The 16,180-nt window shown below is 34.7% G+C and overlaps 1 protein-coding gene across 2 annotated transcripts in view; it reads right to left on the reverse strand.

Annotated features, from left to right (window-relative positions):
- Positions 1-16,180, reverse strand: part of ANXA10 (annexin A10) — a 98,823-nt gene that overhangs the window by 17,996 nt on the left and 64,647 nt on the right. For both annotated transcript variants that reach the window (XM_017507569.2, XM_037731048.1), the window contains 3 exons: positions 8,432-8,545; positions 6,811-6,901; positions 5,791-5,870 (listed from right to left, as the gene is read on the reverse strand). In XM_017507569.2, the coding sequence (XP_017363058.1) occupies positions 5,791-5,870; positions 6,811-6,901; positions 8,432-8,545 (285 nt within the window). The remainder of the gene's footprint in view (positions 1-5,790; positions 5,871-6,810; positions 6,902-8,431; positions 8,546-16,180) is intronic.

A 16,180-nucleotide genomic window follows, 5' to 3' on the forward strand; every position in this document is an offset into this window, starting at 1 on the left:
AAAAGTAAATATTTTCATTGAAAGGCAATGAATTTACTTGATAATACGCCACATTTTCCAACTGAACAATTTGAAGGAGTCCAATCAGTCCAGATGACCAGTCTTTCTTCATGTGGGACAGATCATATTTAGCTTCCTCAGCAGTTTTTTGGAGAGGATTACTTTATTCCTAATTCAAAATTGACAATAATTTGGGTGCATACATGTATGCACACACACACACACACACACACACACACACACACACACGATAAAAAGATAAAAAAGGATTAAAATTTTTATTGCTTGTCAATTAATGGCATATTAATTTGTATTCCAGTCTGCTGGCACACACACACACATATATATATATTTTCATGAATATATATATATATATATATATATTCATGAATATATATATATATATATATAATCATTCTTTAATTAGAGGTATATTCAAGTTATATTTCAAATATAATTTACATATTATAAAGTTTTTAAATACAATGAACACACATTAAAGGAAATTATATCTCCTGGGTTTGAACATGTTAAGCTACTCCAAATGAGGAAAATAGTAAAATAAATAATAAGAAAAAATAGGGAAAATAAGCATTAATTTAAACTTGCACACTGTCACTGATGTTTTAGAGGATTAATTTATCATTAAGAACCATTTTCTTTCTTTAACTATTTTCTGTGTATAGACTACTTCTAGACAGGGTAGAAACAATTATTAACTTTAGCTTTTTTTGCAGGAAATGATACAACACTTTAGCTTCAGAAACGTAAAGAAGTTACCTTTTTTGCATGTTTCTAAAATGAAAAGTTAGAAATCTGTTTAGTTAAACATTTAAAAACCTGCAATTTTGTGGGAAATCAGCAAATGGTATGGTTTATTTCCCTGCTTTTGTTCTGTATTGGAACAATTTTCTGTCTTAGACCACTTGTGTTGCTAGAAAGGAATTTCTGAGGTTGGGCAATTTATAAAGAATGTAAGTTTATTTGGGTCACAGCTCTGCAGATGGTACGAGAAGCATGGCTGCAGCATCTGCTAATCCTGAGAGCTCCATGGCTCCCTCTGCTAATGCTGATAGCTAATGCTAATGTTTCCACTCATAATGGAAGGTGAAGGGAAACTGGCATGTGAAGAGATCACGTGGGGAGATCAAAAAAGCAAAGCAAGACGTGGAAAATGCCAGGCTCTTATTAACAAACAGCTCTCCTGGGAACCAATAGGGTGAGAACTCACTCGTTATAGTGAGAATCAGCATCAAGCTATTCAAGAGAACTCCATCCTCATGATTCAAACACCTCTCATTAGGCCTCACCTTTGGCATTGGGCATCACATTTCAACATGAGATTTGGGGGCACAAATGCAAACTCTAACAGAAAATAAACTTATATAGATAAATGTTTAACTCCATATTTTAAAACATACTTAATGGCAAAAACAAAACAGAAGGAATAAAAAATTTAAATATAGCCTCATCTTTGGCCTTTTATTTATCTCCTAGAAACTAGTTATTAATAGTAGGATTAATTATACAGAAATATGATATATATGTAACATATATTTCTATATATTTTATATACTAAAATATTTTAATCTGATGTATTCAGATTAAAATTGCATTTTTCTTTTGCTTTTTACACAATCTTTTATTTCTTCTTTGATAATATAATAAACATCATCACTCTCAAAGTGAGATTAAAAATAGGAACAACATTATTGAAAATGGTGGCACAGTAAAGATATGTTCAAAACATAAAGCATGGATACAAATGCAAAGACAGTTTCCTTTTTAGAGTATATTTAAGAAGCAAGGCAGGACATTTTGTGCCATTTTTTTTTTTGTTTATATATCCTTCCCTTTTAGAAATTCTATTTCAGCCTGATATAGTCGTCATCATAAGTTTTCTATTTATTGACAAATATGTCTTTGTCTTTACTATCTTCTGTTACCCATTTGTGTTTCTTGGTTGCAATGTTCAATTCTTTTTTAAAGCTTTGAAATGCACTGATTATAGATTGTAAGACTTGTTTCAACGTCCTTGAAGACAAATAACTTCACCACCTTTGATATTAAGTAGGCCACTGAGGTTTAGTCAATGACACTTGAGCAGAAATGGATATACATTCCAGCAAAGCTCATAAACACTTCCGTGAAGAAAACTCTTTTCTTTTTCTGCTTCTGTAGGTTGAAGACAGACATGATAAACTGAAAAGCTAGTTGTAAGGGTGGAAGGAGACTAAGTCTCTGGATCACTTCTTGGAAGGGAACTGTACTCCAATTGGTAGCGCCTGTTCTGATCTTCCTATGAGCTTGAGAAATGGCATTTACTTTATGCTTTTAGTCGTGCATTAAAAGAAAGAGATGAGCTCAGTAAATAACTGGCTAATTTGCAAGCAGACATAAAAGAGAGAAGAAAGTTTAAAAATTTGGTGTCTTGCAGAATTAGAAATAGAAACCACTTACTGATTTCAAGCAATGTAAGCTGAGACTTGAGGCTTTGAAAAGTAAGGGCCTTTTATGACTCAGCCCTCTAGGAATACTCAGACAGTCTTACTTTCTGAGAGAGGCTTCAAGGAAATGTTTTTGAGTTATGAAAATAAAAAAGGCACAAATGAGAGAGCGAGGGAGCAAGGATGCAAAGAAAGTCATACTGGAGAAACATAGCTAGAAAAGAACTTTGCACATAGTGAAGTGGTAAAGGGACCTAACCAACAGCAAGTAGATCACCACTCTTCTAAGTTTTTAAGAGATTCTCATTTTCAAAGACAATACAAACCCAGATTCAGGAAACATTGATAACGTATGTTGTTAACAAACTGTGAGGCCTCTAAATTTGCCAAAGTTGAGCTGCTGTGAAAGTGGTACCACCTTCAAGAATATAAAAAGGCTTCTTGTCTTATAACAGGATTACGTCCTGATAAATCCATTGTAAATTAAAATATTCCAAGTCAAAAATGCATTTAATACACCTAATCTATTGAACATCATAGCTTAGTGCAGCCTACCTTAAATGTGCTCAGAACACTTTCAGTAGCCTACAGTTGGAGAAAATTACCTAACACAAAGCCTATTTTACAATAGAGTGTGTTAAACATCTCACATAATTTATGGAATATGAATGATTATGTGAAAATTGCAGCAGTTTTGCACCATCATAAAGTAGAAAGGTACCATGAAGTAGATAAGTCAGACCATAAAAATTCAGGGACTGAGGACTGTCTGTTCTCCACAGCACTTCTTCAGATAAACCAAGCAGGATAAAGGACAGGGAAGGGGTTCTCAGAGTTTATCAAAGTACTGAAGAAACATTTAGAGTAAAAACAAATCCAGGAACTCATGGAGGCAACTGGCACTCGAGTGGTTCAGAGAAAAGGAAGAAAGAATAGACAATGACCTACCTTGCATTTTTAGGTCATTCTAATCACCAGTTAGAGTCTAACTCCTCACCTAAGAGTGTGGGGCTCTTGGTTCTTGAGGATCTTAGGCAGGATTCTCACTCTAGTCCCCTCCACCTGGACTATAGATCTTTCTCTTTCCTAGGTCCTACTCTTCCACCTTTGTTCCCACTAAAAAGCCTTTCATGTATTCCTTTAAAGGCATTGAAGTCTTTTCTAATTTCATGTTCCCATGTACAAAATTCTATTGACTTTGGGGTTTTAGTGAAAATTCTTTGATAACTACTAATTCTTTGCTAAGTACTATGCCTTTGATGTATAAAGGAAAGGTTTGGGGATTTCAAAACTCTTGTTTCATTTCAAATACCCACCCCCCTACACACACCCACACCCACCCCACAAAACCAAACCAAAATTCTGGCTTTCAAGACATTTTTCTCAGCTGTGGCCTTCGAGATTCTCTTTTAGAATTTAAGAGCTGAGCACTGATCCCTTTCTCTTTGCATTCCTGAGTGCCTTTGCTAAATAGGGTAACAGGCGCATTGGAGAATATGTATAGAATAAAATATAATTACAGTTTAAAAATAAAGAGAGGATGTGGAGAAATTGGAATGCTTTTACACTGTTGGTGGGAGTGTAAATTAGTTCAACCATTGTGGAAGACAGTGTGGCAATTCCTCAAGGACCTAGAAATAGAAATACCATTTGACTCAGCAATCCCATTACTGGGTATATACCCAAAGGATTATAAATCATTCTATAAAGATGTACACGTGTCTTTATAATAGAATGATTTATAATCCTTTGGGTATATATGCAGCAATGGTATACACAATATATACCCAGTATATATTGTGGCACTGTTCACAATAGCAAAGACTTGGAACCAACCCAAATGCCCATCAATGACAGACTGGATAAAGAAAATATGGCACATATACACCATGGAATACTATGCAGCCATAAAAAAGAATGAGTTCATGTCCTTTGCAGGGACATGGATGAAGCTGGAAACCATCATTCTCAGCAAACTGACACAAGAACAGAAAACCAAACACTGCATGTTCTCACTCATAAGTGGGAATTGAACAATGAGAACCCATGGACACAGGGAGGGGAACATCACACACTGGGGAATGTTGGGGTGGTAGGGAGTTAGCAGAGGAATAGCATTAGAAGAAATATCTAATGTAGATGACAGGATGATGGATGCAGCAAACCACCATGACCCCTGTATACCTATGCGACAAACCTGCTTATTCTGCACGTGTACCCCAGAACTTAATGTATAATAAAAATATTATTTGTATTACAATGCTAATATGTGGAATGTTTTCAAGAAATATTTATGAAATGGAGATACTTATATATCATTTAGTCAGTACAGAAACATAAATGATAAAATCTATTTTTAACTTGAAGTAATGCTCCATCTTGTTAATATACAACATCACAGAATTTTTATAGGCTGCACTGAAGACCATATGCTAGCATATGGAGTCTCTAGAATTCAAAATTCTGGATTTCACTTATTAGCTCTTGAGAAAACAGAGAGCTAGAACTTTATACTTTTTGATTCTCTATTCTTTTCTGAAATACTTATGAGAATATTTGTTTTATAGTGTATTGCCATTATTGAATGAGAAAATGGTTTTTCTCCTCACACAGTACTAGATACCTTGTAGAAGCTCAGAAATGTTAGTGTGCCCTAAGCCCATGCAGCAGTTTAAAAAATGAATTTATTTCTAAAGCTGGGCACGGTGGCTCATGCCTGTAATCCTAACACTTTGGGAGGGCCGAGGTGGATGGATCACCTCAGGTCAGGGGTTCGAGACCAGCCTGGCCAACATGGTGAAAACCCATCTCTACTAAAAATACAAAAATTAGCTGGGTGTGGTGGCATGTACCTGGAGTCCCAGCTACATGGGAGCCTGAGGCAGAAGAATCGCTTGAACCCGGGTGGAGGAGGTTACAGTGAGCTGAGATTGCGCCACTGCACTCCAGCCTCAGTGAGAGAACGAGACTCTCTCTCTCAAAAAAAAGAGAGAAATAAGTTATTTTTAATTAGAATTATTAATTTTTAACTGAAATATTTTTAATCTTTTAACTTTTTTGAATATATAATTAATTATACATACATGTATATTTATAATCTCTTTTAGAAGAGTAGTTTTTTACGTTTTTGAAAATAGACCTGGTGCATTATCCATATTTGTCTTTATATTCAACTCAAGTTTCTAGTTGAGTACTTTGACATGGCTTCAGAAAATGTTACTACACAGAATTTACTGCTGAACTGTAATATACCGGAGATTTCTCTTCTATTTTGCTTCTTGGCAATGGCATATACCTATTTTTAAAAATAGTGCAAAGTGGTGTGAATTTTGAAATGCCATACCTGGACCAAGTTCATGAGAGTATCTCTGAAGTGTCCCGAGGTCTCTGAATAAATGTCCTCCTGAAGGTTATTGCTGTATTCTGTGTAAGACACCATGTTAAAGGTATGATTTATCATTGAACCATGTATCCATGTGTTTTCAATAAGTTAATATTATTTCCCCGTTGTGACTGGGAAGTCCAGGAAGTATAGTAAACCTGTGGATATTTCTTTGTTAATAAAGTATCTGTCAAAGAATTCTGTCACCAAATGGTAACATAAGCATAGGACTATTTAAAAAAAAAATCTTTATTCCCAAATTGAAAAACAGGATTGAGAGTCATTTCACATTTTCTAATTCTCAAAATTCAGAATTATGCATTCTATTTCCACAGACTGCTGTCCAGCCCAATACTTTTTCTAAGGGCTTCATCTCATTTTAATATTTTAGTGAAAGTCCTTACTTTCTGTTCAGAAAAGTCTTGTTTGTGTTTGAATGCAGTAGAGATGACTGTCTGAAAGATTTTCTTGACTCTCTACGCCACATAATACATAAAGCAATAGAACTTACTGCATTATATCTTTTTGAAAGTGAAAACAGTTACCCTTTCTACTTCTGAAATGTATAAATATCTAATTTTAAGGTAGATTACAGGAATGGGATATTTATGTAAAGAGAATCAGATATGTTTGTAGAATTCACTGAGTCATTACTGTACTGTATTTTTTCTATATACTGGGTTTTTTTGGGGTAAGAGATGAAACACCCCCTGAGTTAAAGTGTGGAACACTTTCCTGTCTTGGTGAAAACATTCACCTAATTGAGGCATGTGATTATTTTCCTGGAAAATTAGCTTAACTTGACTGTCTAGGGAACGGTTTCATTTTTAGTGCACTAATGAGTTTATTGGTCCTCAGTGAGTTCTATGTTAAATGTAAGAATGTCTCAGAAAATTCTTTAAAATACGTAAACTGGAATATTTAAGGTGTTGCAATGTCTATATAAGTGTAAAATATATTCACATATGTATATTTCCTTACGCAAGCAGTAAGCTTCTCGCATCTGGAAAATTTCTCCATTTGTTCTTGAAGCTAGTATTTCAATGAGGCAATTCTCATCAGTGCCTACTCCCTAGAGAAAGGAAAAAAGAGATAAATGCGAGGACATTCTTATTGGGAGTAATAACGCACTTTTTGTAGAAGAAAGGGATATAGCATTTCCAGTGTTTTGAGAGGTGGCAGGGGAAAGGAAGTGTGTTTAGGATAAACGTAGGCACAACCTCAGCTCCAGCTTTGCAATTTACTACCTATTTGACCCTTAGGAATTAATATTACCTGAAGGAAACTCTGTTTCTTCATTTAGAATAAAACAGTATGAGCATTTCTAAACAATGCAGAGAAAGACGTGATGCTCATGGCACTGAGCATTTCCATTTGCTGTTGGAATGGAATTTGCTATTCCACTTGCTGCTGAAATATCAGTTCTTCAGCAAGCTGACATTAAAATACCGGTTTTCTAATTTGCCGAGAATATCTTAGGGACCTGGGCCTGCCTCTCTAGTTGTGGAATTTTGTACAATTTGCATAAATATTTGGACAGAAGTTTTCTGCGGTCTCTTGCATATATTGGTCTGTGAAGTGATCTTAAAGATAACACACCTTTTTTAGGAAAGCCTCAGAAATCCTTAGCATTCTATTACATATTGACAAAAATCTTGTTTAATCAAAGGCAACATGTAAACATACAATTTCATTTTAAAACTAATTTTTAGACACATAATTTTGCAAGAGGTAGGAATTGACATGCAACATTTGTCAAAAGTGATTAGTTAAAATTCACACAATTTTTGTACAATGCCTATTTGGTTCAGTAAATATGATGGCCAAAATCCATGTCCTTTAATTTTTTCCTGTTGCGTCTTTTCTGTCACACATTGTTCACAGATTGTGGTAATCTGGTCTTTGGCAAGCATCACACTGGAATGATTTCAACAGTTCTGCAGGTGCTTAATATCTGCATTTGGAAAGAAGTAAGACCAAGACCCTCTTTGTTTTTTGTCCCTAGCCAACAAAATCTGTAACAAATCCACAGTCAACTTATTTCATGGAAATGACTTTCCTGTAAGAAAGACTGATTTTAATTCTTCTGAATTAAAATTTTGATACACTTGAGCAAAAAAAAATTGTTTCTATAAAATATGAACTTCAGATCATAAAAAGAAAATATAAAGATGTCATCTATATATTGTCTCTGATTCAATATCCTCTTTTGACTTAATCAAATTTTTATAAATAATGTGACAAGATTCACATCGTTTTTAATACATTCTCCTCAATATAGAAATACATACTCAGAGACAAATCTCAATAGCCCTGGAGGCTTGCTCACTTTTCCTTAGGTCAGCACTGGATCTGGCTCAGTAAGTTTGTGACTTTGTACAACAAAAGAACAGGGTGATCCTAGGCACTGAGCCTGGGAGGCTCCAGCTTCCTAACAAGGCCACTTCCTTGACCACAACATGTTCATTGTTACATTGTTGCTTAGATATCCTCTTCCCTCTCTTTGATCATATATGTTGTAGAAGCATCACAGGAAAGTTTCACCTGGACTGAAATACTGGCCTGTACTTGTTATAGGCATAGTTTTGGATCAGATCACTACCTTCATGGCATGCCAGAGCTCATGAGCATCATACGATGGTGGCGGGTACATGAGGCCAACCATCACATCTTTGAAGTGATTTGAAAGCTGTTCCTTCAGATCCCCAATCAGGTCCTGTGGAAGAAAAAAGTATATATTTTTATTATATGTTATCAAATTTAAAAGAGAAATGAGATAATGGCAGAAAGTCTTTCAATATTCTCTTTTTCCTGTCATTTAATAATAACATAATAACAAGTCTGATCCACATGTATATGTATGGATTATATGAGATGGTGAACTTGAAAATTACTGATTTAATCTCACCCCTGCATGACATAGCATATGCACATTGTAGTCATATGAACACAGAATGATTTTCTTTCTTCAACCCCAAACTCCAACTCCTCTTTTGATTTCATTATGAAAATATATAAAAGTTAAAACTTAAAAACATTTAATTGGGGTCCTTAGTTTTCTTGTGTGGAATTACTGAAACATTAGTACTTAAAGAAAATAAACATTTTATTTTATTTTATCATTGCAGCAGTCTCTTTTAGCAGAAGTCCCTGGTTATATTATCGCCAAACAGCTTATGTAAATTCATTAAGTAGTGTGTTAGTAGTCTTAGAACTTTCTTCAAATAACAAGCAATATTATTTTAAATATTTAAAGTTAAACATTTAAAGAGAAATACATGCATACTAAATTTTTGTGCTATGAAAACAGACATAAAATATAAAAGTGATCATTTTAATTTTTTGCATTTTATTTGACAAATGTGGAGTGGAATTAAAATATATATATATGCTTTTCCTATACACCAACAACAGGCAAACCAAGAGCCAAATCATGAATGAATTCCTATTGACAATTGCTACAAAGAGAATAAAATACCCAGGAATATAGCTAACAAGGAAAGTGAAGGATCTCTTCAAGGAGAGCTATAAACCACTGCTCAAAGAAATAAGAGATGACACAAACACATGGAAGAACATTCTATGCTCATGGATAGGAAGAATCAATATCATGAAAATGGTCATACTGGCCAAAGTAATTTATAGATTCAATGCTATTCCCATTAAACTCCCATTAACATTCTTCACAGAATTAGAAAAAAAAACTATTTTAAAATTCATATGTAACACAAAAAGAGCCTGAATAGTGAAGTCAATCCTAAGCAAAAAGAACAATGCTGGAGGCATTAAATTATTTAACTTCAAACTATACTACAAGGCTACAGTAATCAAAACAGCATGGCACTTGTACAAGAACAGATATACAGACCAATAGAATGAATAGAAAACTCAGAAATAAGACCACACACCTACAACAACTTTATCCTTGACAAACCTGACAAAAACAAGCAATAGGGAAAAGAGTATTTAATAAATGGTGCTGGGAGAACTCTCTAGCTATATGCAGAAAACTGAAACTGGACCCCTTCCTTATGTCATATACAAAAATTAACTCAAGGTGAATTAAAGACTTAAATTTAAAACTCAAAACTATAAAAAACCTAGCAGAAAATCTAGGCAATACCATTGAGGACATAGGCACAGGCAAATATTTTATGATGAAAATGCCAAAAGCAATTGTAACAACAGCAAAAATTGACAAATGGAATCTAATTAAACTACAGAGCTTCTGCACAGCAAAATAAACTAACATTAGAGTGAACAGGCAGCCTACAGAATGGGAGAAAGTTTTCACAATCTATCCATCTGACAAAGGTCTAATAATCAGAGTTTGCAAAGAACTTAAGCAAATTTATAAGAAACAAACAACCCCATTAAAAAATGGGCAAAGGACATGAACAGACACTTCTCAAAAGAAGACAGAGATGCAGCCAACTAACAGATGAAAAAAAGCTCAACATCAATGATTATTAGAGAAATGCAAATCAAAACCACGGTGAGACATCATCACACCCCAGTCAGAATGGTGATTACTAAAAAGTCAAGAAACAACAGATGCTGGCAATGTTGTGGAGAAAAAAAAACACTTTTACACTCTTTCTGGGAGTGTAAATCAGTTCAACCATTGTGGAAGCCAGTGTGGTGATTCCTCAAAGACCTAGTGGCAGAAATACTATTTGATCCAACAATCCTATTACTGGGTATATACCCAAAGGAATAAAAACCATTCTATTAATATTGTAAAGATACATGCATGAGTATGTTCATTGCAGCACTATTCACAATAGCAAAGACATGTATTCAGCCTAAATGCCCATTAATGATAGACTGGATAAAGAAAATGTGGTACAAATATGCCATGGAATACTATGCAGCCATTAAAAATGGATGAGATCATGTCTTTTGCAGGGACATGGAGGTGATTATCCTCTGCTATCCTCTGAAAAGTAACACAGGAACATAAAACCAAACACTGCATGTTCTCACAAGTGGAAGCTGAATGATGAGAACACATGGACACATGGAAGGGAATAACACACACTGGGACCTGTTGAGGGTGGGAGACCATCAGGAAGAAAAGCTAATGGATGTTGGGGTTAATATCTAGGTTATAAGTTGATAGATGCAACAAACCACCATGGCGCATTTTTACCTATGAAATAAACCTGCACATCCTGCATATGTGTCCCTGAACTTAAAATAAAATTTGAGGGGAAAAATATATATGCTCAATTTATTTTCTGTAGAGTTACCAAAAAATCTGAATGATGTTTAAAATAACCTCGTACTAAAGTGTGTAAAGTATATTTAGCTTTACTTAAAAAATTGCAATATTTTAGTTGCGAGGTGGTTCAATACTAGAATTCAAGTAAAAGATGCCTCATTGAAATAACAAAGTAATCCTCATTTTCGATTTATTTGGCATAATCTAACAACACCTTTCATATGCTGTGGATTTTATTTTTTAGTAGATAAAATAATTATAAAAAAAGAGAATACAAAATATCAATATTGGAAGTGTAAGAGTTGTGTGTATGTATACCATAGACACTAAGGGGTAAAAACAGCATATTATAAACACATTTATGTCACTATATTTTAAAATTTAGCTAAAATGGACAAATTCCATAATAAATACAAATTACGAAATAGTCTCAAGCATAAATAGAAAATCTTGATTGCCCAATGTAAATTAAAGAAATTGAATTTGTAGTTAATGCTCCCTCCTATCTCTAGACCCAGGTGAATCACTAATGTAATCTATCAAGCCATTAATGAAGAAGTAAAGTAAATCCTGTAGAAGATTTCTCATTTTACTTTATCTGGCCAGCATTGCCATAATAAAAAATTAAAATAAAAACTTTATATATTTATAAAGCACATCTAGTAATACATAAAAAGAATGACACCTAATGAGCAAGTAGTATCGATCTCAGGAATGCAAAGTTGGTCTGCATTTGAAAATTAATCAATGTAAATTTTCATTTTAGCAGTAGAAAGAGAAAAGCTATATGATGATTTCAATAGAAGCAGTGTGTTGGTCCACTTTGTGTTGCCATAAAGAAAAACCTGTAGCTAGGTAATTTACAAAGAAATTTAATTGTCTTAGGGTTCTGCAAGCTGTACAAGAAGCAGGACACCAGTGTCTGCTTCTGTTGAGGCCTCAAGAAGCTTACAATCGTGGCAGAAGGCAAAGAGGGAGCAAGAGCCAGAGAGAGGAGCTGCCAGGCTCCTTAAGAACTCATTACTGAGGGAAAGAGCTCTTAATGAGGAATCCGCTCCCATGACCCAAACACCTCCCTCCAGGCCCACCTCTAGCACTGGAGGTCACATTTCAACATGAGATTTGGAGGGGACACATGTCTTAACCAAATCATGTAGCAAAAGCATTTGAGAATGTTTAACACACAAACACAATAAAAAAAATCTTAGCAGGGAAAGAAGGAATCTTTCTCAACCTGATAGAGGACATTTATGAAATTTCTACAGGGAAGAGGATACCAGTGAGAAACGAAATGCTTATCCTCTAAGATTGAGAACAAGGCAAGGATGTCTGCTCTTACTGATATTCTATTTGAATTTGTACTAGAGGTATATACTTAAAAAGAAAAGCTAAAACTCGAAATCTTCTCAAAGAAAATCTAGGAACAAATCTTTGCAACTTGGTGTAGACAAAAAGTTATTAGATTGTGCATAAAACAATAAACAATATATGAAAAAAAAGGATGAATTTAACTTCTTTGAAATAGAAACTTTAAATTTTTGAAAGGAACTTTTAAGAAAGTAAAAGCAAACCACAATTATCACTTCACATATTTGACAAAATACTTGTGCCCAGAAGATATAAGAATCTCTTAAAACCCAATAATAAGACATTCTGATGAAAATATGGAAAAGAGCTTTCAGCTAACACTTCCCCAAATAAAACATGCCAACTGGGAATAAGCCTGTGGAATGTTTAAATATTTTCATGCTTAAAATATTAGTCATTAGACTAATGGAAATTAAAACCATCATGAGGTACCACTACTTACTCTCTGGAATGGCTAAAGTTAAAAGACTGATAATACCAGGTGTTGGTAAGGATGTGGATCATTTGGAACTGTCATCACTGATGAGAATGTAATACATTGCAACCACTTCAGCAACCTCTTTTGTAGTTTCTCATGTGTTTAAACGTATTTTTAAAACAGTCTATCAAATCCACTCTTCAGCATTAACTAACAAAGCTGAACATTTATGAGCTCACAGAACATGAATATTTATAGCACATTTATTCATAATAACCCCAAATTGAAAATGACATAAATGTCTATCATCAGGTGAATGACTAAACAAATGCTGGTATATTTATGTGCTAGAAAAATACTCAGCAATAAAAGAAAATGAACTAGTAATACACATAGCTTCACAAATGAATGTTAAAAACATTCTTCTGAGAAAATGAATCCATATACAAAAGAGCACTTATTACATGATTACATCTATATTAAATTCTAGAAATAGCAAAAATTCATCTATCTAGACAAGTAGAAGGCAGATCAGTGGTTGCTTTCAGCAGGAGGATGTCAAGACACAGCCTACAAAGAAGCAGGCACAATGTCAGGGGTATTAAAATGTTCTATATCTTGACTGTGCTGCATCCAAACTGAATTAACATAAATGATTTTTATATTATAGAAATTGTACTTAATATTGTGAATTTAAAGTTTAAAATGTTGTTTTGGCATCTATAAAGTGAATATTTTCTAAATCTTCAATTTACTTCTTTCAGATTTATATGCCATACCACTTAATCGCTGGTTTCAATATTTATCAGGTAATGTAGTAATTTTAGCATTTTTTTCCACAGTAGTATACCTCAGGAAAAATGTGAACCTCATCATTAATATTGGTGGCCTAGAGGAATGATTCTTTAATAGGACTGGGGATAGAGGTGACATGAGAATTCCAAGTAAGAGGAAGAGTTTGTAAAATTATTCAAAATTAATAGAGTCTCCTGTTTGGAGGCCAGGTGTATGTCCCTTTACTCCAGCTAAATATCACCAAGAGGGATAAAAACGAGAAATTAAAAGCACTTAAAAGCAATGTGTTCATCAATTATGTGTATATTACCGAGGGTTAACATGAGACCTTTAAGGGCAAGGCATTGAAACTTACAGAATTGTAGGAATGTATAGATGAGAGATATTATTAATAAAATGAAGGTTTGTGGAAAGCTTGGTTGTGAGGTAAGCCTTGAGAGACGAAGTGGGATTTGATCAGGCAAAGGCTTAGGAGATACCAACAGTAAATAACGTTTCAAGACAGAGAAGGTACTGTTCTGGGTAGAGCAGAACGTGCATGTGAAGTATACAGCTAGCTCTCAATAAATGTTGGATTGATTTAAAATCTGAATATTTTAGAAGAGACTTTGGATGTCCGTTGCTCCAACCTCCTTTGTAGTGCAAAGGGGATTCTGTGAGGCCCAAATAATGGGAAGTTGAGTAGGCCAGGCAGAAGAATGTAATGATTATCATAACAACTAGTACTTACTGAATACTTAATATTTGCCAGACAGTATTCTGCATATTAGAATAACTGTAATAATTTATTACAACAACCCTATGAGTTAGGAGCTGTATTCATTCTACTATGTAGACAAGAAAATCGGACACACAAAGGTGGCATAGTTAGCACCATAGAAAGCCACTAATTATGTGCCACCAAAGTGACAAATGTAGCAAGTTGGTGGTACATGTGTCATGTTTTAGGCATTTATTAATAAGTCTGGTGGCAGCGTGTTGAAGGTTTGAAAGCAAGTGGATCAGTTAAATATATTTTTATTTCTACAGAATAGTGGTACTTGGCAGTTGACAGAAAGGTAGAAACATTAAAATGATCATCTCTTCCATGAGCCTCCTTCTATCCCTAAGTGAAGTTGATTATTTCTCGGCCATCACTGCTTTATCTTTGCATTTATTGCACTATATTTCAATGACCACATTATATGATAAATATATGCACATATTCCCCCCCAAAAGTCTATCAGGACATGGAATTTCTCACAAATTCTTCAAAATTCAGCATGTACCTCTAGCAAAGTACTGAGTGCACAACATATGTAGAGTACAGTGTATGAATAATTCATAAATATGAATGTATAAACACATGAAAGAATAAATGGATGAATGTGGATAGAGAAAAACTTGATCAAGGATAAAAAAGCAACTTTCAAGCTGAAGATGATGCAAACATTGCAAAAGTTTGTTGTTTAACCTTTAGTCACATTTCTTTATCACTACTCCCACCCCACACATTTACCACTCTCTTTACATATTATATTTTTATATTAATGCCGAACGAGAGACTGAGATTAGTAGTGCCACTAGATGGCGCTTGTATCTTTGTTTTTAACGCAGAGGAGTGTGTGTGTGTGTGTGTGTGTGTGTGTGTGCGCGCGCGTGCGCGCGCGCCTGAGTGCATGTGTGTATACATAGTTACAGTTACAGTGAACAGAGTTATAGTAAAAAAAAAAGAAATGATATAATTTTAGAAAAAGAAATAAACAATCTCAGATATCATCTAATGTTAGAATGTATAGGTGCTGGAGGTGGGGCGTTTAGGCTTGAATCCTGATTGCAAAATAGCAGCTGTGATATTCCAAATATGTTACTTAACTTCTTTGTGTCTATTTCCCAATCTGCAAAGTGAAAAGAATCACAGCACCTGCCTTGCAGGGTGGATATAAATGTTAAAAGGCTGAACTCAGGTAAAATTCTTAAAATAATTTATGGCATATTATAGGCATTCAATATACGCCTTTCCAATCCCACAAAACGCTAAGTCACTTGTTGCAAATAAAACATGGTCAGTTAGTGTCAATGCCAATACTAGTTTGTTTCCCTCTTTCTCCTGTCCCCATCTTTGTCTCTGTCTCTCTCTCTCTCCCTCACAGTTTTGCCCATATTTCTTGCAACTTTTGCTATATCCCAAGCTTGTCCAACCTGCCTTATTTTGTTGTCGTTATTCTGTTTTGTTTTGCTTTAGGCTTTTAGCAGTTTGAAGCCATGGTTTTCAGTCTCTCTCTCTCTAGTGATAAGTGGTTTCCACTTACCACAGAGGGATGGGGAAGGGCCTTTACTGGCCCACCAGAAACAGAAACAAAGAACCCATGACTGTGCTCTCTCCCTTGGACACCCCTGCTGTATCTGATTGCCCATGGATTTCATTGTCTCCAACTTACAAATCTATCTAGAAACTGCTGAATTACTACTTTTACTGCTACAACCCTTATCCAGGCTGCCATCATCACTTGCCTTTGTTAATACAATAGCCTCTGGTTGGGCACAGTGGTGCATGCCTGTATTTT

The sequence above is a fragment of the Cebus imitator genome, unplaced genomic scaffold (assembly GCF_001604975.1).
Source record: "Cebus imitator isolate Cc_AM_T3 unplaced genomic scaffold, Cebus_imitator-1.0 Scaffold378, whole genome shotgun sequence".
NCBI classification, from domain to species: domain Eukaryota; kingdom Metazoa; phylum Chordata; class Mammalia; order Primates; family Cebidae; genus Cebus; species Cebus imitator.